The sequence below is a fragment of the Lissotriton helveticus genome, chromosome 4_1, assembly GCF_964261635.1.
Source record: "Lissotriton helveticus chromosome 4_1, aLisHel1.1, whole genome shotgun sequence".
Classification (NCBI taxonomy): Eukaryota; Metazoa; Chordata; class Amphibia; order Caudata; family Salamandridae; genus Lissotriton; species Lissotriton helveticus.
Genome location: NC_136063.1, coordinates 780,687,249 through 780,708,489, shown reverse-complemented (window position 1 = coordinate 780,708,489; position 21,241 = coordinate 780,687,249). Strand labels below are relative to the sequence as shown.

Sequence of the window (21,241 nt, the reverse complement as noted above, 5' to 3'; positions counted from 1 at the left end):
GTCAAGAGATCTGGGTTAAATCCATTAGTTATTTTGCTCACCATGTAATCACTATCCAGTCTGTAACGAAAAAAGTACATTTGGGGCTAAGCCAAAAGTGTGAAAGAACTGAAGCAAAGGGCAATGGAACCTATGACGAGTAAATCGAAGGATTATGTACCATAATTAAGAAGAATGAGAACCAGTTCAGCATTTATGGTGAGAGGAACGTGGAAGCTAATTGACTGCTGTAAGAGAGTGTTAGGGTGGTTGCCTCTTACTGTTGGACAGAACTACAGGGAAAGTTTACTTAAGAGGCGGCCCATTTAAAGCACTGTGTACCGTTATGTTCGATTACAGAAATGTGATGCGCGTCAGCACTCGTCACCTTATTTCACAATAGAAGAGCTAAATTAAATAACATTTTCTAAAAGAGCATTACCTTTCCATGCGCAACTTTTAGCGGTAATTATATGGAGGATTAACATGAGCAGAATGATATACTTCGTATGTTGCCAGGACACTAGTCTGCCCCACCTTCCTCTCTAAATCCCTTTATCTACTTATCAGCCCCCCTCCTTTCGTTTCAGACTAGATTTCTCTTCCGCTGCCATCTATTATTCTTCCCTTGTCTCCTGTTCTTTCTTCCACCGCTTCTGATTTCTTCCTCACCCGAACTACCAACTTGTACTTCCTGGAACAGTCATCACGAACGGTTACTCTCTAGCCCTTCCGTGCCACTCTATCGCCTTTTCCCTTCAACGCCCGCCCCTTGTATCTTTCATCAACCAATGGGATTGCGGAATAACTGAGTACAGCCGCCCACTGGGGGTAGCAGCTGTATTTACTCTCAAATAGTATGATCCTGTGCAGTGACGTACATAACACGTGGTTGTGACCCTGGGTTGTGTTTGAATGTATGGAAACCTACCTGAAGCTTGTATAGATGCAGGTTTATTACTCTAATTCCGCCACGGGCCTGCAGGATCGTCATGGCCGCGAGAGAGGAAGAGAACCTGCAGAAGCAGGTGAGCAACTTAAAAGTTACAGCCTCGTACTTACCATGTGGCCCAATTTCATGTGCTTTCAAGGAAAGTGATTGGCCAGGAGGGCTGCCATTTTCCATGGATCGTATGGTCTGGTTATTCATTTGGATTTTACAACCCCTAACCAGCCCTGCTGAGTGCCACACACATAGCTGGCAGGGTTTCAAATTGCTTATGTGTGGCATTTCTCAAAATCCGGAGCAGTTATGAGCAATATTAACCGACCAAATGTGTGACACTTAAAGTGACCCTTTCTCACGAGCAAAATCAAGCAATAAAGTCCACGGAAACAGATACATATTAGAAATTGCACCCATTTGAGTGGTAAGAAACTCTTAAGATTTTGAAACTGATGCAAAGCACCAGAAATGGGAGGGCACTAACCTAGTGCCCTTGTAACCTGATCTGACTGTAAATCAAATGTTGAGTCTCTGGGTTGGAATTAGACTGTCACACTCTGCTCAACTTTCCTGTCCTTAGCTTCAATGGAGGCTGCAGTGCTGCAGACACCTTTGACCCGATAGTAACTGTGGAGTAGCTCATGGCGTAACACCGTGGTGATCTCTGTCTTGAGAGTCATAGAGAGCTGTGCACTGCTTCACTGCCTGTGCTACCTGTTCCCACTGTGACAGACTCACGCAGGCAGGGCCGGCTCTAGGCATGTGCAAGCTGTGCACCTGCACAGGGCCACCAAACCCCAGGGGCCACCACGCCAATATATATCCTTAATATAATAATCCTCTGAGGATGGATACATATTTGCGTGGTGGCCCCTGGCAGGGATTTGGCGCTCTCCGGCTCTGTTCCACTTCTAAACACCCTGCCCCCCTCTTCCTGAGCTCCGGGGGGCTCCGCCCCGCCCAGACCCCCTCTTCCGGGCCCCCTACCTACGCTCCTTGCCCAGGGCCACCATGAGCCTAGAGCCGGCCATGACGCAAACGTGTCAACCAGGGCTGTTAGAAAAATATCTGACATCTTACAGCTTTTGTTTTACAATGATTGTCAGACAGCTCACTTGACAAAAACCTCTAACTGTAGAAAGAGAGAAAAATAAACTGCATTTTCCAAGCAGCAATTAGTAAAAAGACAAACTGACATTTGACCTCGGCCTTGAACAGACAGCAAATGTTTCAAGATCAAAACAAGTTTAAGGACATCTTTATTGCTCATTCACTTTCTAAATGAATAGAACTCCTGCTCCTTTCCAGATTATGTTCACTCACCAGAACAGACAAGTAGGTGCTAAAAATAGCTCGACCTGATAAAATCTGACTGCCATTGCAAGTAGATTTTTCGAGGCCTGTTGATACTTCTTTTGAAGTGTTGATGGTGCTCCTATTTCGTTGGGCCAGATTGTCAATGGGCTGTAGTTGTTCCACTCTATGAATTTTAGGATCACAGTTTTAGATATGTACTTTCATGGTGGTTCTTTATTATCCATTGGACTATGGTTCTATGGCTCTCATCTTATTTTTGAAAGTTTAAGGCCAAAAGGTTTTTCAAATTTAATGAGTATTTGGCATCTTTGGTGTTGTTATAAGTGTGTAAGGTACAAGGATTTGATGAGTTCTGGGAGAGGACTGATGTAAACATTGAAAAAGAGTAGTGACATGATTTATCGATAAGGCACTCCTGCCTTGATACTGTATGGTCTAGAAGTTAATGTAGGTGTGGCTATGGTGCTTGAGCTTGCTATAAGGTAGGAAGAGATGCACTTAAGGATGTTTGTCAATGTAATTTTCTTTAATCTGTCTAATAATGTTTTTCTTGATGTGCAGTGGATGAAAAGTGATATTGCTACTGCCCCGTTTCTGCCCACTGTAATTTTCAGGTCATCACAAGTGGAAATCAAGCGACACTCAGACTCCCTTTCTGTACGGAAGCCTGTTTGTTGGTGCGATATTAGTACACTTCTTCCAAAACGTTTGAGGTTTTTGAGAAAGCTGCTCTTTAGATTAGTTCTTTGAGGAACGAGCCATTTGACAAGGGTCTGTAGTTCTTGAGGTTAGTCACATCCATGTTACTTTTATCAGTAAGTGGTAACATATAGGATGTCTTTAGTTCTGCTAGAAACGTGCCTGTGGTTAAAGAGTTGTTGATTATATTCATAGTATCAATTTCTACCGGGGATGGTGGCAGAATGTAATTCAAAATTTGTCGGGGACAAGGATCTGGTTGTAATGGTGAACCAGCAGATCCAATGGCCTGTATCAGGCATGACCTACCAGAAGGGCAAGTTCCTGAAAAGAAGTTACAGTAGGAGCCTTTCCTTTTTGGAGTGTTCCCTCTATCTTGGTGTTCAAGTCAAGGAACGCTTTATTCGGCTGCTGTATAAAACAGTCATAAAAGCACAAAACAAAAAAACACAACATATTATTTACAGTTAGAAGCCTAAAACAATTCATTTTTACAATATTAGGCCATTAAAACCATACTTTTCCTGATATAAAATGCAGCTTTTAAGAACTGGGCTACCCTCCACGCTGTATGCTCATTCTCTAGTAATTGCAGCTGGAGCATTGCTTCACCGCACTGCCTGAGCCCAAGTTTTCTTAAAAAGGGAGTAATCCAAACCTTTCTATCGTCATGTTAAAATTTACAAAATAGGACTAAATGCACGGTTGATTGGGAAGAGATGTTATCGCAGGGGCACTGTGAAAGGGTACAAGACCAATCGTTCATTTTTGGGAATGTCATCAGCCTATGTATAACACCCATTTGTAACCTAGTAAGAAAAAACTGTCAAAAGTTCCAGGTACAAAAGATAAATAGGGCTCTGTTCCAAGAGTGGTGTGTAACAGCTGATAACTTCTCACGGTTATTTTGGATGCAGATTCTCTGTGTAGTCTTTTAGCTTCTAGGAGCTGAATACCCTCTTTCTTTAATGACTTTCTTGAGATATCCATCAATGATGGTGGGGTAGTAAAATATTCGGGATGGCCCAGCTCATTCATAAAGTCAAATACAAATTTAATCCAAGGGATTCTATAGGCCCCATCCAGCTGTAGAACATCTTTTAAAATCACTCTATTCAACTCTGTCTGGTCCTTACACCAGACCCTATGCCACAAGAGGATTGGCTCTAATTTTACCAGGTCTGCTAAATGGCAAAGGGCCAATTCCTCGTGGCAAATAAAAGTGGAGGTACTAAAAGGGACAGAAAGAATGTACCTTATAAAGGCATTTTCTATCTTTTGCAAAGAGTTAATATCGGCAAAGCTCCATTCCCCGGCTCCATAGGTTGCCATGGAGACGCACTTGGCTTTATATATATGTAACAGCTCTAAAGGGGGTTTACTACCTAACTTCTTTGCACAGCTTGATAGTGCCGCGGTAGATCTGGCAGGGGCACATGAATCTTGATAGTTAAAAAGTACACCTAGGTAAGAAAAGTTTTTTGTGGACGCTAACTTTTTCCCATCAATGAACATTTAACGAGTTTTCTGCGTCCCTTGCTTACACCTCATAACATAGGTCTTGGTTATATTAGTTTGAAGACCAAGATCGGCCGTAAATATAAAAAAAATATCCAGGGCTCTTTGGAGGCCGTTTTGAGTTCTGGCCATCAACACCGCATTGTCCGCTTAGAGGAGTGCGGGGATCGGTCAGCCACCTACTTGAGGAAAGTCTATGCCCTGGGAAAGCAGTGCATCTTCAAGTCCATTTATATAAAGGTTAAAAAACGAAGGGGGCCAGCACACAACCTTGTCTGACCCCCCTTCTAATTGGGAAAGCTTCAGTGCATTCTCCCTTCTGGCCAAAACATACGCTTGTTGACGCGTCACTATACAATCGGCGTAGGAGCATGATAATTTGTAAATCAACCCCAACGCTTTCAAGGAACTCCCACAGCCTTTCATGCTTAACTGAATCGAAGGCTGCGGTGAGGTCGACAAAAGCTAGATAGAGGCAACCTTTTTTTGCTCTAGTATATTTGCCTATTAATAATGTGAGGTTTAATGACTACTCAATAGTGCCCAGGCCGTCACGAAACCCATACTGCAGATCTGATAGAATCTTCTTTTCCTCTGCCCAATCTGCTAAGCGTTCGAAAATAACCCTTCCTAATACCTTGACCATAGAGTCCAGGAGAGAGATTGGTCTGTAGCATCCTGGGCCTTCGCGGTTACCCTTTTTAAAAATTGGAATAATTATTGATTTTGCCCATGTAAGGGGAAGGGTAGACCTTATGCTAGCATTAAAGACCTGGGTTAATATGTCCCCCCACAGGGTGGAATTATGTTTATACAAATCAACAGGTACCCTGTCGGGTCCTGGTGCTTTACCAGCTGCACTTTGTGCCAGAGCCCTGATCACCTCCTCCAAGGTAATTTCTAGGTCGATGTATTCCCAAATAATTGGCTTGCTTATTTCCGGTTGGCTACCTAAAACCCCCTGATCATTGTATAATTTGGAAAAATGAGTGATCCATACTTTTTCCGTTATAGCTATCTCCATTGAGGGACCTGTGCTAGAGGCTATGAAGGGAGTTCTCAGAACCTTCCAAAAGGCAGTGCTATCTTTCTGCTCTGCCGCATTATGTAGGGAGTCCCAGGCTCATTACAGAGGGTTTGTTTTCTGATAGCCCTCCTATAGTCTAGCCTGACTTGGGTGATATTAGGCAACAATCTTGGCTTAGTATGCAGTAACTTCTTTAGGTTGGTGTATGCCCTGGTGCACCTAATGTTAAACCATCCATCGTGTTTCGGTTTATTTTTGAACTGTACTATCATCGAGTTCCTAATTGCCCTAGTAATTGTCATCGAGTTCCTAATTGCCCTAGTAATTTCTACAGAGCAGTTCACTGTTGTTATATCTAGAACTTCCTCACTTAGGCAAGTATCTATCTCTACCCTACATTTCTCTAGAACAGTTCTAGTTAACACACCTGGATCAACCTTTGACCACTTTAATGAGAGACCATTTACCGATTTCACTTCTACTGTACCCTGCGTGCGGATATATAAATCATGCTTATTCTGGATATACGTACGTGTGTTGAGTTTTAAAAGAAGGGGAAGGTGATCGCTTAAAGCGATGTCACCCACCACAATAGAGAGTATCATATGATCACGCATAGATGAAATCAGTATAAAATCAATTGTGGTAGCATAACCTCTCCCATTGAATGTGGGCAAAAAGCCCACTGGGGGATTTGAGATCTCATTAACAAACGCCAGGTCTTGTTTAGAGATGAGATCATTAAAGATGTCCCCTTATCTTGGAATGAGTGAAATGTGTGCAGCTAACTGCGTCATTATTACTGCCACACAATTTATTATCTACATTAATGTATAACCCACAATTAAAGTCACCCAACAGCAGGGTCACTATATCTCTGCTTGTCCCATACAAATTTTTTGTTATTGTGGCCAGGATATCTTTAACTACTCCTTCCAATTCATTTTGCTTAAAATTATTATACAAATTGATCAGGAGTATGCAGTGGGTTGCAGTGGGGACTAACTCTACCACGTGGAAATAATTTCCCCCTTGATGAAGGGTGATCTTGGGTATGGGCAACTTGTTTGATATATATGTCGAGATCCCTCCTTTGGGCCTCCCTCTCAGACCTTTCACTGCCGGAGTGTTAAATGTCTTGTAGCCATTTAAATGTATTGGCTCTATTGCCCAGGTCTCCTGCAGGCATAGAATTTCTATGTTCCCCACGAAAGCCTCCCATACTGGGTTCCTCACCTTTGAGGATAGACCAGAGATGTTCCAAGACACCACTGTGCAGGTTGTATCGTCTGATGTTGCCAGGGGCATTTTGCTGGGCGGCCCTACTGTATTAAGGGTGTCCACGATGGATAGTTTGGGTGTCCCCGATAAATACAACTCCTGCGCCAGCGGGTTTACAGTACCCCCAGCACCTCTCATTCTGTGTGCTGATCCCTCACCCTGTCTGGGGCTTAAAACCCCTGTTAAATACACATTCCAAGAGGTACCCAAGTTATGGTTAATCTCCTGTAAGGTGCTATTTCGTAACTCCCTTGTATCTTCGGCGTTATCAGAGGCGGGGGCCAGTCAATCTACCCCGTCCAAGCTATAAAGGGGGTCAAAGAAGTTAAAAGTTGGAATACTATAACTACAGTATGGTCTGTTACTTTTATTGTCAAATAGGGTGGGCTGCTCAGACCTTAGAGAAGGTTGATAAAAGAACCCTAGAGGAACTACGCCTACCCCCCCCTTTCTCACTGTTTGGCATCTGGCCTGTTGGAGAATACTTTTTACCAGATCCGGTGCTCTAAATGTAATCACTACACAATCTCCAGAAAGTGTTTTGGGTGCAGAACCTACCCAAGGAATTGACAAGCCATCTTAAATTCTGAAAATAGAGCGTTAGTATAGCCCGGCTTGGTGGCAAGTGCGTTCAAAACCCTATTTTTCAAAGAGGACCAGTGCTCCAATGTTTCCTGTAATAAGGGGGGTACTGTCACGCCTGCCAACCTTTCCGTGAAACCGCAGACCGAGCAGACCACGCAAGACCAATCCAAGATGGTCGCGAGGTTCTGCGCATGCACGAGGAGATAAGGCCGGATACTAAAGCATGATCTCCCCGTTGCCCTGAGCTTCGCGCTCTAGTTTACACGTCGCTCCGTGCGGCGCGTCACTTCCGCCTCACCCGCCTCACTCCTTGGTTACTGAGGTTGCTTCTGGATACTCGTTCCAGTACTTGTTCCTCGGAAGAGTTTTCTTCTCCACGCTACATTAGTCATTCGGACTTTCTACCTATTGTAGCTGTTATTCGTTTTATTGACCTCGAGGTTAGAGATTACTAACATCGGAATTACCGCTTGGCTTCATTCGCGGTTCGTTCCGATTTTTTTCCTTATTGTGTTTTGTCATTCATTCTCTGACCCCGGTGCCGGCTGTCTCCTCTTGGAGTTCTGGAGTGGGCTCCCTCGGCTGCACATCTTGCGGATCCGTTTTCTGGCCGGACTTTTGTTCCGTCAGACAGCCGGCCTTGCGAGGTGCATGTTGTTGGTGTCCACTGTTGGATTCTGGGAGGTGTGGTCCGCCTGGAGGGATTCTCCTTCATTGTTTTGTTATTAGTCCCAGCCCCATATTTCTTGGAGTTTGCTTCTTCTCATCGGATGTTGGCATTCGTCACAGTACTGGGAGAAGACAACCTGGTAACACGCTTGTAGCGCTCCTTTATTTGCTTACATTATTCTTTCATATGGGATGCTGATGTTTCACAGGCCAACTGTTATTGCTCTGCTACAGATACTATTGCTGTTATCTTAGTCAGCTCCATACATCTACCACATTGTTTAACCCGTTGCTTATAGGGGTAAGACTATACAAAACCACATACTATAGCATATTGAACGGTGGCACATTCCCTAGTTACAAACCTATATTCATGACAGGCATTCCGTGGTACCTAATCACTGTGGACATTAAGGAGGACAGAATTATTCCTAGTATCCCGGCAGTCTCCCATTTCTTATCAGGTATCTAGTAAAGTATTACAGAACATGATGAGTAATGTTTAATGCTTTTATATGTATTATCTAACTGTTCCTTTACCCGCACCAGTTGCATCCGGAGAGAGAGCCATCCAAGAAGTCCAGTATCTTTCCCCTTCTTACCTTGTTTTGTTCCCTCTTTTCCCTCCCGATCACCATTGCGTTCTAGTGTTTGATAGCCGCAATTGGTGTAGGGGGGACGGGTTGGGCTAGACTTCGGTTCCTGGCACTCCTGCAGAAACTCCTTTGGCTCCTTACAGAGCGCGAAGCCTTAAATATTGTTATTCTGCCCGAGTGTCATGACCCACGTTACTATGGAAGATCTGGCCAATATGTTGGGGAATCTCCAGCTAGAAACTCAGGCTCTGTCACAAAGAGTAGATAACTTGCAGAGAGAGAGACAGATAGGAACTGAGGGAGGAGGTGCGGGATCTAGTTCTGCCCCTCAGGTCATTCACATTTCCACCCCTCAATCTGTTCCGTTAGCTCCACCGGAACGGTTTTTTGGCGACACGGCCAAGTTCGCTGCTTTCATTAGTCAGTGTCATTTGCATTTCACATGTAAGGCCAGTTGTTTTCCGACTGATCAGTCAAAGGTGGCTTTTGTTATTTCTTATTTGGGAGGCTCGGCAGCTAATTGGGCCATCCCTTTAATAGAGAGGAACGATCCTCTTTTGCAAGATTATTCCAACTTTAGAAACAAATTGAAGAAGCTTTTTGATAGGCACACCTTTACACATTCAGCGGACACCGAATTGTTGTCCTTAAAGCAAGGATCAAAAGAATTATCCGTTTATATCACCTCTTTCCAAAGACTAGTCGCTGAGGCCAACTGGCCGGCTGAAAAACGTAGCGCCCTATTCTATAGGGGGTTAAGGGAGGACCTTAAGGACGCCTTGTCTCAAGTGGTAGATCCGCCGGACAGTTGTCCTGATCTAATTGATTTAGTGGTCAAATTGGACCATAGAATACAGGAGAGGAGAAGGGAGAGAGGGCGTTCCGACTCTAAGACATATGTCTATCAAAGGAAAACCGAGGTGGAAAAGACAGTGGATGAGGTGGAACCAATGCATATAGGGTCTATTAAGGGACGTTTGAGTCAGGAAGAACGTCAACGTAGGAGGGACAACAAGCTCTGCCTTTATTGTGGCAAGTCTGGACATTTCCTGAGAAATTGCCCTGTTAAACCCACCCAGAGTAAGAAATCGGAAAACTAGAAAGCCCGACACCTTCTGAGACTAGGGTTTCGGGTAGTTCAGGTTTAATAGTCTCATCCCTTGACACACAATCTGATCTTCCTAGCCATTTCTTTGTACCTGCTCGGTTGTATTGTGAGGGACGTATAATTGACGTTCTTACCATGTTGGATTCCGGGGCTACGGGGAATTTTATGGATACCGAGTGGGCTAGTCAACATTCTGTAGGATCCACCCCCAAGGAGACATGGGAAAGGGTCACAACTATTGACGGTAGTATATTGAAATCGGGGCCTCTTACCCATCAAACTGTGTCCCTGCAATTACTTTTGGGGCAGGGGCATCAGGAACACTTGACCTTTGATTTAATCAAGTCCCCGCAGTTCCCTGTGTTATTGGGCTTACCCTGGCTTCGCTCCCATAATCCACAGGTAGATTGGGTTAAGACCACCTTAGAGTTTACATCAGACGTTTGTAAGGAACACATGAGAGGGTTACAGGTAGAGAAGACACTTGCCTCATCTAGTCTTTCAGGACTGCCTTTGGATTATTCAGACTTAAGTGTTATTTTTGATGAAGCACAAGCAACCAGCCTTCCGCCTCATCGGCTATATGATTGCAGCATAGACCTCCAAGCAGGGGCTAAAATACCGTGCAGTAGAGTGTATTCTCTCACTGAAAAAGAGAACTTGTATTTGCGAGAATACCTTGATAACATGATTGAGATGGGATTCATCCGACCTTCTCGCTCCCCTGCTTCTTCATCTCTCTTTTTCATACCAAAAAGGGAGAGTGGCCTGAGATGTTGTATTGGTTATAGATCATTGAACAACATCACAATCAAGAACAGATATCCTCTTCCTTTGATTTCCTCCCTCCTTGACAGGATTAAAAACGCCTCCATTTTCACTAAGCTTGATCTTAGAGGGGCATATCATCTGGTGAGAGTCAAGGAGGGGGTTGAATGGAAGACGGCCTTCTGTACCAAGTTCGGACTCTATGAGTATCTTGTAATGCCCTTTGGGCTTTGCAATGCCCCTGCGGCTTTTCAATTCTTTATTAATTAAGTTTTAAGAGAGATGCTGGACGACTATGTTATTGCCTACATAGACGATTTGCTCATTTTCTCTTCATCTGTAGCAGAGCACAAGAGGCATGTTCGAAATGTACTAGAAAGACTAAGGGACAATCATCTGTACTGTAAGCTGGAAAATGCATGTTCCATGTTTCTGAAGTTGCCTTACTGGGTTTTCTTGTGTCATCTACGGGGTTACGCATGGACCCACAAAAGGTGGAGGCTATTCATCAATGGCCAACACCAAGAACGGTGAAGGAGGTCCAAAGTCTTTTGGGCTTTGCTAATTTTTATCGTCGCTTTATCAACAGTTTTTCTAAACTAGTGGTACCTATTACAGCTCTGTTGAAGAAAGGAGTCCGGTTCCAATGGTCCCCAGCTGCTGATATAGCATTTGCTACATTGAAGGCGGCCTTCACACAAGTCCCCATTTTGCGTCATCCCAATCCTATGTATCCATATATGGTGGAGGCAGACGCTTCAGAAGTGGCTGTTGGAGGCATCCTTTCCCAAACTGACCCCGAAACAGGGATTCATCATCCTGTGGCCTTCTTTTCAAGGAAACTGAACCCAGCTGAGGTGAACTACTGCACAGGAGACAAAGAGTTGTTGGCCATTAAAAAGGCTTTTGAAGAATGGAGGCAATATCTGTGAGGGGCTAATCACACGGTGACTGTGTTAACCGACCACCGCAATCTGCAATTCCTGAAGTCTGCCAGAGCATTGTCCATGCGACAGCTACGGTGGACCCAATTTTTTAGCGAATATGATTTCGTGATCATATACCGAGCAGGAAGAAAGAATGGCAAGGCAGACGCCTTATCCCGTTTGGGATACGATCCTGTTGAAGAGTGTAGTACTCCTCCACCCATTATAGCCCCCGATAGATTCATAGGGGAAGTCTGTTCCGAGGAGGATTTTTTGGACAAAGTGAGAAAAGAACAAGACTCCGAAACCATGAAAGACATTACACGAAAACAGGAGGTTGTCAAGGTGGGTGATTTCTACTATGTGGAGTGTGGGTTAGTTCTCCCTTCTGCTGACTTATAGAGTCAGGCTCTTCATTGGTGTCATTCCCATCCATTAGCGGGACATCCAGGTTACAAGAAGAACATAGAAACCCTGAAACAATATTTTTGGTGGCCGGGAATGGGCAGAGACACAAAGAGGTACATACAGACTTGTTCTATTTGTGCACAGAGTAAGGTTTCCCATCAGAACCCCATAGGATTGTTACTTCCATTACCAACATCCCCGAATCCTTGGCACACCGTCTCGTTAGACTTCATTGTGGAGTTGCCACTCACTGTCAGGGGTCACAATACGTTACTTGTTGTAGTGGACACATTTACCAAAATGGCTCACTTTATCCCCCTGAAGGGACTCCCAACTGCGAAAACCCTAGCTTCTGTGTTTTTGACCCAAGTGGTTAGATTGCATGGACTCCCGTCAGTACTGATCTCGGATAGGGGCACCCAATTCATCTCCCGATTTTGGCAGGGCCTGTGTGCCCTTTTGTCAGTAGATGTCAGACTCTCTTCTAGCCACCATCTGCAGACGGATGGCCAGACAGAGAGAGTTAATCAGTGTTTCGAGCAGTATATAAGATGCCAGGCCTTACATTCCTTGAAGGAGTGGGATGAGTTGGTATGGTTAGCAGAGATGGCATATAATAACAGCCACCACGCATCCACAGACTTTACACCCTTTTTCTGTACATATGGGTTTCACCCCCACATTCTCCCTGGGGCATCCTCCTCGTCTACGAATGTCCCCCTTTGCCAAACACCCGCTGCTAGTGAATTGGTGCAGGAGATTCAGCGGAATCATACTCTCACACAAGACAACTTAGAACAAGCCAAGAAGAGATACAAGAAGGGTGCAGACCTCCTTAGACTGCAGGAGCCTGAGTTTCAGGAAAGGGATGAAGTGTGGTTATCATCCAAGTACATCAATATGAAGGGGGCCTGTAAATTCAAACCTAGGTATATTGGCCCTTATAATATATTGAAAGTCATAAATCCCGTGGCCATGAAACTCGAGCTCCCAGAATCCATGAAGATACATCCCGTATTCCATGTATCGTTACTAAAGGCTGTAGAACGAGGAACTGTTTTGCCTACCTCACCTCCTCCCATAGAGATAGACGAGGAGTTGGAATACGAAGTTGAGGCCATCATAGACTCAAGGAGAGTTAAGCGACGGTTACAGTATCTCATACACTGGAAGGGGTATGGGGTGGAGGAACGAACCTGGGAACCAGCTAGTCAGGTCCACGCCCCTAGGTTACTGAAGAACTTCCATAGGCAACATCCACTGAAGCCTAAACCTGTGGGGGATCCAAAGGGGGGATGTACTGTCACGCCTGCCATCCTTTCCGTGAAACCGCAGACCGAGCAGACCACGCGAGACCAATCCAAGATGGTCGCGAGGTTCTGCGCATGCGCGAGGAGATAAGGCCAGATACTAAAGCATGATCTCCCCGCTGCTCTGAGCTTCGAGCTCTAGTTTACACGTCACTCCATGCGGCGCGTCACTTCCGCCTCGCCCGCCTCACTCCTTGGTTACTGAGGTTGCTTCTGGATACTCGTTCCAGTACTTGTTCCTCGGAAGAGTTTTCTTCTCCACGCTACATTAGTCATTCAGACTTTCTATCTATTGTAGCTGTTATTCGTTTTATTGACCTCGAGGTTAGAGGTTACTAACATCGGAATTACCGCTTAGCTTCATTCGCGGTTCTTTCCGATTTTTTCCCTTATTTTGTTTTGTCATTCATTCTCTGACCCCGGTGCCGGCTGTCTCCTCTCGGAGTTCTGGAGTGAGCTCCCTCGGCTGCACATCTTCCGGATCCGTTTTCTGGCCGGACTTTTGTTCCGTCAGACAGCCGGCCTTGCGAGGTGCATGTTGTTGGTGTCCACTGTTGGATTCTGGGAGGTGTGGTCCGCCTGGAGGGATTCTCCTTTATTGTTTTGTTATTAGTCCCAGCCCCATATTTCTTGGAGTTTGCTTCTTCTCATCGAATGTTGGCATTCGTCACAGTACTGGGAGAAGACAACCTGGTAACGCGCTTGTAGCGCTCCTTTATTTGCTTACATATTCTTTCATATGGGATGCTGATGTTTCACAGGCCAACTGTTATTGCTCTGCTACAGTTACTATTGCTGTTATCTTAGTCAGCTTCATACATCTACCACATTGTTTAACCCGTTGCTTATAGGGGTAAGACTATACAACACCACATACTATAGCATATTGAACGGTGGCACATTCCCTAGTTACAAACCTATATTCATTTTTTTTTTAAAGTATTTTTATTATTGAGTAAACAAGCGACAAATCAGCAATTTACCATCTTATACAAAAGGGAAATAAAACACCATGGATACAGATCGAACGTCGTCGTCAGGCAATCAGGATTAAACAATACACAATATTTTTCTTCCCCCCTCCCCTAACTCCCCTACCTCCTCCCCCACTACCCCCACCCCCCGTCAGTGTGCCCTCAATTCTCCTTGTACAATGGAGCGTCTACAAAACTGGGTCCACAAAGGGCAACCTATATCAACGTGAAATAACATCATCATGAATCCCAAGAAAAAGTAATATCCGTCCGTTCGCCCACATGTGCCCCGACTCTCCCATTCAGAACTATCAATCTGGCAGGATGTGTCGTGTAGTGCGTGGCTCCTCCCTGCACTTGCTTAAACATCCCCATCTAGGACCTTCCCCTTAGCGTTCCCGGTGGACTTCGCTCCAGAACTCTCTCCCTGATCTGCCCCAACCTGTGCTACGTCCTCGCCTTCCGGCTCCTTCGGTAACTGGAGCTCCATTACCAATGCCCCCCAAGCCCTCGCCACTTCCAGTGCCTTATCATTAGAGGAGCGCCTAGCCAGCTGGAGTCGAAGAGTCGCCTCACTCTCAACCCACCGCTGGAAACTCGCCTTCCATCTCCCAAAACTAGGACCTGCCCTCGCCTTCCAATGCATGGTGAGCTCCCTCTTTGCCATAATCAAGCCCAAGTCACAGAATTTGCTCGTCACTTTAGTGGAAGGGGTGTGCGGAAACCACAACAGGAGGCAGGTTCCCATCTCAGCCTCCAACTCTCGCCCAGTCACACGATTCAAGCATGCCATCACATCCGCCCAATAAGAACCTAACCCCACACAGGACCAAAACATGTGAACAAAATCAGCGTCATCTGCCTGGCACCGGGAGCACAGCGACTGGGCCCCCCCGATATACTGCTGAATCTTGACCGGGGTCAAGTAGGCCCTGTGGAGAGTGTAAAATTGGACCAATTGAAACCTAGCGTTGCGCGTGCCCTTCCAGGCCTGTCTCAGCAACTGTGGCCATGTCGTCTCCGGGATGGGCCTGCCAAGGTCCCCCTCCCATTTGCCTCTCAAGTGATCCAGAGGGGGAAGGTGTTCCGTGGACAGTCGCCGATATAAGCAGGTGATGGCCATAACCGTACCCGCCGCCATAGTGACGTATTGGCAACCCAACGACGTCGGAGGTTCCGACAATCCCGTCTTCCAGTATTTACGAATTCCCGCCACAAGGGCAGCATGCAGTAAATAGTCCCCTCCCGGGAGGTCAAAGGCTTCTTGCAAGGACGGGAAAGGCAGCAAGACACCGTCCCTATATAAATCGCCAATCATGTGGAGCCCGCGCTCTTCCCACCTAGCTAATGCTGACCAATCCCCACCATGAGGGAGTGCCGTGCACATACCCAAAGGGATTTCCGGGGCATAGGGGTTCGCGATCCCCGCGCGCTTCTGGCTGCGCAGCCAGCATGACCGAAGGGTGCGATCCTCAAGAGTGAGCTGGTCCAACCGGAGTTGCTGTCGGAGGATAATGAATGATAGGACATGCCTAGGAATGACCCTGCCCTGCGGACCGTCCGGCCCCCTGAACTCCCGTGCCACTGCCTGTGTAAGCCATTGCAGCTGCGCCGCCAGATAGTACCACTCAAAGTCAGGGGTCGCCAGCCCCCCTCCTCTCTCGGCCGCATCAGGGTGGTTAACGCAACCCTACGTCTACCGGATCCCCAGATAAATCCCGTCACCATCGCCCGTAGTGTTCGAAAAAAGGAAACGGGGATTCAGATCGGGAGGGTACGAAAGAAGTAGAGCAGGCGCGGGAGTGCCACCATCTTCAGAAGGGCCACGCGCCCCGCTACCGATAGGGGGAGAGTACGCCAGAACGCTATGCTGCCTCTGAGCCCTCTCAGCGCGCCACCCACGTTCCCGTCAAAGAGGTCATGAAATATGCAGACCCCCAGATACAAGAAACAGTCGGGTTCCCACCGCAAGCCATCAAGTGTCAGGGGAGGCCCATCCCCATGGGACACTGGGAACAAGCAGGTCTTGTTCCAGTTCACCTGGAGGCCGGACAGGTGGCCGAATTCTCCGAGCAGTTGCCTAGCGCCCCGCAGGGCGCACCCTGTGTCGGCCAAATATAAAAGAAGATCGTCCGCATACAACGATATATTGATTTATTTATGACACTTCTAGAGCGCACTGTTACCCGGAGGTGTCCTGGCGCTGGCATATATGATGAAGCTCCTCGCGCAGCAAGACCCCCTCGTACAAATGTCCCAGGCGAGCATGTGCCGCCAGCGGTTCAATAGCCAGCGCAAACAGGAGAGGGGACAGAGAGCAGCCTTGTCGAGTACCTCTCTCCACTCGGCAGGCCGCTGAGACGGTACGTCCCGTACGAACCCGCGCCGTGGCGGAGCTGCATAGCAGCCTGGTCCAACGGATAAAATGATCCCCCAGGCCAAACCCCTTCAGCACACGGAACAGATACGGCCACTCCACGCTATCGAACGCTTTTTCGATATCCACCGACAGCACCGCCGCCCCCGCCGAGCCGTTGCCCCCATCCCCCATGACACGGAGCAACCGCCGTATGCACGTTGCAGTGTTTCTAGCAGGGATGAACCCCGATTGGTCTGGGTGTACCAGAGTGCCCATATGATCTAAAAGGCGCGTGGCCAGGATCTTACTGAGGATCTTATAGTCCACTGTGAGCATGGAGAGCGGTCTGTATGCAGCCCCGGACTCAGGATCCCCACCTTTCTTCAGCAGCGGCACTATGATCGCTTCTCTCATGGTGGGAGGCAATCTGCCCAATTCCCACGCCTCTTGGTAAACTAACTGCAAGCGCGGCACCAGGTGGTCCAAATAGGCTGCCTAGAACTCCACGGGAAGGCCGTCGGCTCCCGGGGTCTTTTTCCGAGCCATGTGTTTGAGCGCTGCCCTGATTTCTCCCAGCGAAATAAGTGCGCCCAGCTTTCTATTTCCGCCTGGCGCAGGGTGGCCTCCGCCCGCCTATATCTTGTACCAATACCCTGCGCACCCCAGCCACGGACGAAATGCACGACCCACTCACCACTGTTTTAAAAGCGTCCCATTCGTGCGCCCTGCTCGATGCCGTCCCGGCGTTGCCCAGGAATTAGCGCTCTATGCCCTCACCGAGCTCCGCCACGAACACGGGGTCCTCCAGCGTCGCGGGGTTCAATCGCCACGTTGGGATCGCCTGCCGTTGCCGCGACCAGAGCACAGTTATCAGGCAGGGGTTGTGGTCCGAGATCGTCTTCGCTAAGTACTCACTGCGTCATGTGAGTTCCTAGGCCCCCGGAGTGCACAAGACGCCATCATGCCGCACATGTAAGTCATGCGGCACCGAATAAAAGGAATAGTCCCTGTCCGAGGGATGCTGCGCGCGCCATGCATCCACTAGCCCCCACGCTTCCTGCCAGTCCCTGCTTACCTTGGCCACCCGTCGGACAGCCGACTGAGCCAGCGGTGGGTGGGAACGATCAAGCTCCACGTCAGTGACTGAGTTGAAGTCCCCCCCATAAATACTGTGCCAACTAGAAACAATGCCAACTTCCCAGACAGTCGCGCAAAAAACGCGGCATGGTCGGAGTTCGGAGCATAGACGCTGCTGAAGGTCACATCTCTGCCATCCAGGCGGCCCAACACCAGCACATACCTCCCCTCCGGGTCTATGATAGTGGTCGTAGGTTGGAAGGGGACCCCTGATCTCACCCATATTAATGTCCCCCTGGCAAAGGCAGAGTAAGTGGTATAAAACAACTGTCCCCGCCACCTTCTTTGCAACGCCCGTCCCTCTGCCTGATCAATGTGTGTCTCCTGCAGAAAGGCCACCTGGATCCCTCTGCGAACTAAATAAGCATGCACTTTATAGCGTTTCCTCATGGAGTTCAGCCCTCGCACATTCCACGTTACACATTTCAATTCAAGTCGGGTCGCCATAGGAAAGAACGGCACCGAACACAACCCAATGCAGCTTGAGGGATACACTGACAACCCCTTCCTGAACACATCTCCCCCAACAACCCCCCACCCCAACTTTCCCCAGAACAGGCTCCAAACCATAGGTACCCATCCAAACACTAACCCACTAAGGGAAACACCCTGGTAGCTACCAGAGTCTCACAGTAAGTGTGAGGTGGAGGGGGTGGTTCAACACCAGCACAAGCCGGACTGTGGCCTTCCTCGTCTAAACTAGTGGTCAGGCCTCGCATCTGAAGTTTCCTTCCCTCCCGGCAGCGCCCCGCCCCAGGGGGACCCCCCTAGCCGAATCACCCCCTCCCCAAAGCGAAGCCCCCGTGCAGGTCAAGAATCCATCCCCCCACCCTCGTTCACCAAGTCAAGTCCACCCCGCCCAATGGTGCGGCCCCGCTCCCTGAATTTGTCCCCTTACTGTACACAGAGTGGAATCAGGGATCAACAGTCATCCAGCAGGCCATCAGCAGTCCGCGGAGTAACCTCAGGCAGATGGTCAGTATCCTCCTCAGAACCCCCGGACCCCACCTCTTCCGACCCCTGGAGGGACGTAGCGTCTGTCAAGGATGTCACCTGCGCTGATCCGGAGATGAGTGCTACCGCCTGTAGCGCTGCTTGCCTTTCCAGACCAGTCTGGGAATTAGTAGGTGATTGCCCATTCACCCCACGTTTCCTGTTGCGTCGGCCCCGTCGGGGACGTGGCTGCATCTCGGTCTCTGAGCCCCATTGTCCCGGGCCATCCTTGCCCGCGCGATATTGCTCGAGCCAGTGCCAGGCGTCGTTGGGATCGTCAAAAAAGGAGGCAGTCCCATCCACCATCACCTTCAGATGCGCCGGGAAAAACAAAGCATACTGTATGCCCTCGCTGCGGAGCTCCCTCTTGACAGTCATGAAAGAAAAACAGCTACGTTGGACCTCCTGCGAATAATCAGGGTAGAGGGAAACGGAGGCATTGTCCACTCTGTAGGGGCCAGATGCCCTGGCCCTCCGCAGTAGGAGATCACGATCCTTGAAGTGGAGCAGGCGCGTGACCACCGGTCTGGGGGGACGGCCCTGAGCCGGAGGCCTGGCCGGCACGCGATGAGCCCTCTCCAGGGTATAGAACTGGGACAAACCTTCGGGGGCGACCACCTCTCGCAGCCACTTCTCCAGGAAGACCACCATATCGTCCCCCTCGCATTTTTCAGGAAGGCCCACCACCCTGATGTTGTTGCGTCTGTTGCGCCCTTCCGCATCTTCGGCCCTTCGTTCCAGCAATTGCACTCTGCGCGAGAGGTCGCTCAGCGATGCGTCCGTCGCCTTCTGCGCCGGCTCCAGCGTTGCAAGTGCGATTTCTGCGCTCTTGACACAATCTGCCAGTTTGCTGTGATCAGCCCGCAACAGTCCAAGGCTGGTTGAAACCTGCGTTATGTCCAGGTGTAGCGATTCCTTAGTGTCCGCAATGGCTTTGAGAATCTGGTCCATTTGCTGTTGTTGTAACCCTACAGCCGGGCTTCCAAGCGGGGCCTGGGCTTGAGGGTCAAGCGAGTCATCCACGGGGTCCGTCTGTACCGCCTCCGGGGCGCGCCGCGGCTTCCCCATGGCCCAGTTATAAGGGCAGCCGCCCCACCTAAGAGTCCGGGGTACCCAATCTCACACCACTAGAAGCGCAATGGGTGCTCCGGGGGGCCACCCCAATGGCCGCGTGTCGGTTCGCCCGTCCTCACCACAGCAGCAGGACCTTAGAGATCCAGCCTTGGCCACCACTTGCCGGAGATAAGGCTCCACCCGGCCACTGCGCCGGGACCCTCAGAAAATGGACGCTCCCTGCCCCCGTCGGCACCACTCCCTCCACGGCAGTCTCCTGCACCACCGAGGAGCACCTCTCACTGTAGTAGCCCCCGCTGATCAAGCCGCCACTCCAGGCGCGTCGCAATCCACCAATCAGGGCGTGCACCCCTCGCAAGAAAGCAGCGCCCACGGAGTCGAGGCAGTCCGATCAGAGGGCCGAGCAGCCGCCCTACTATGGCATCCTCGTCGTCATCCCCAACGGGCGCAGACAGGCCACATCTCTGTGGGGCAGGGGGCCGGTGTGACCGTCCGGGCTGGCTTCCACCCAACGATGATGCCAGCTCCCCTCCAGGCTGAAGTGTGGGGGAGCAAGCGCCGGGAGGACGAGGAGAGCGCACAGCGTCAGGCCTCCGAGGTCCTCGCGGCCACAGGAAGTCCCCGCAGCACCACTACGGCAGCACCGCCATCCAAGTGGCTCTTCTGGGCCCCCGGCAGGAGATCAAGGCGTGCCGTCACTCACCGCCTCTGCCGATGCCGCACCAGCAGTGTTCCGGCCGGCGCTGCTCAGCAGGCGCTACACTCTCGTCAGGTGCGGGGGCCCCTGCACCCAGCCGCAGCGTCTCCGCCTGGCCGCCCCCCGCAGCGGCGGGCGCAGGATCACTCGAGGCCGGGGATACCGGGCCTCGCGTAGGCCACAAAGAAGATGGCCGGCCCATCTGTGAAGCCGGCAGCCACAACAGTCGCAGCGGCGATCCCCGCTGTCGAGATCTGGGCTCCACTCGGGCACAGGGCCCCCACAATGCCTGTGGGCCCCCACTGAAGGCTCCGACACCGCCGGGGGAGTCACCGGTCAGGATAAATGCCGAGGCCGACACGGAGCTCGGGACTCACACGTCCATGCTCGGTGGTGCCTAAGCCACGCCCCCTACAAACCTATATTCATGACAGGCATTCTGTGGTACCTAATCACTGTGGACATTAAGGAGGACAGAATTATTCCTAGTATCCCGGCAGTCTCCCATTTCTTATCAGGTATCTAGTAAAGTATGACAGAACATGATGAGTAATATTTGATGCTTTTATATGTATTATCTAACTGTTCCTTTACCCGCACCAGTTGCATCCGGAGAGAGAGCCATCCAAGAAGTCCAGTATCTTTCCCCTTCTTACCTTGTTTTGTTCCCTCCTTTCCCTCCTGATCACCATTGCGTTCTAGTGTTTGATAGCCGCAATTGGTGTAGGGGGGATGGGTTGGGCTAGACTTCGGTTCCTGACACTCCTGCAGAAACTCCTTTGGCTCCTTACAGGTACATTAGTTAGAATGACAGTGTAAGGTGTGGCCTCTGGTGGAAGATGTAAAAAGGTCGGCTCTGATGCATAATTA

General features: G+C 49.2%; 1 protein-coding gene across 2 annotated transcripts in view; it reads left to right on the top strand.

Moving 5' to 3' along the window:
• The first annotated feature begins 841 nt into the window (after window positions 1–841).
• The window catches only part of IMPACT (impact RWD domain protein), a 267,241-nt gene continuing 246,841 nt past the window's right edge, over window positions 842–21,241 (top strand). The window contains exon 1 of one of the 2 annotated variants that reach the window (XM_078687411.1): window positions 842–1,007. In XM_078687411.1, coding sequence (XP_078543537.1) covers window positions 972–1,007 — 36 coding nt within the window. In that variant the 5' untranslated portion in view covers window positions 842–971. The remainder of the gene's footprint in view (window positions 1,008–21,241) is intronic. The other variant, XM_078687410.1, reaches the window with a different exon arrangement.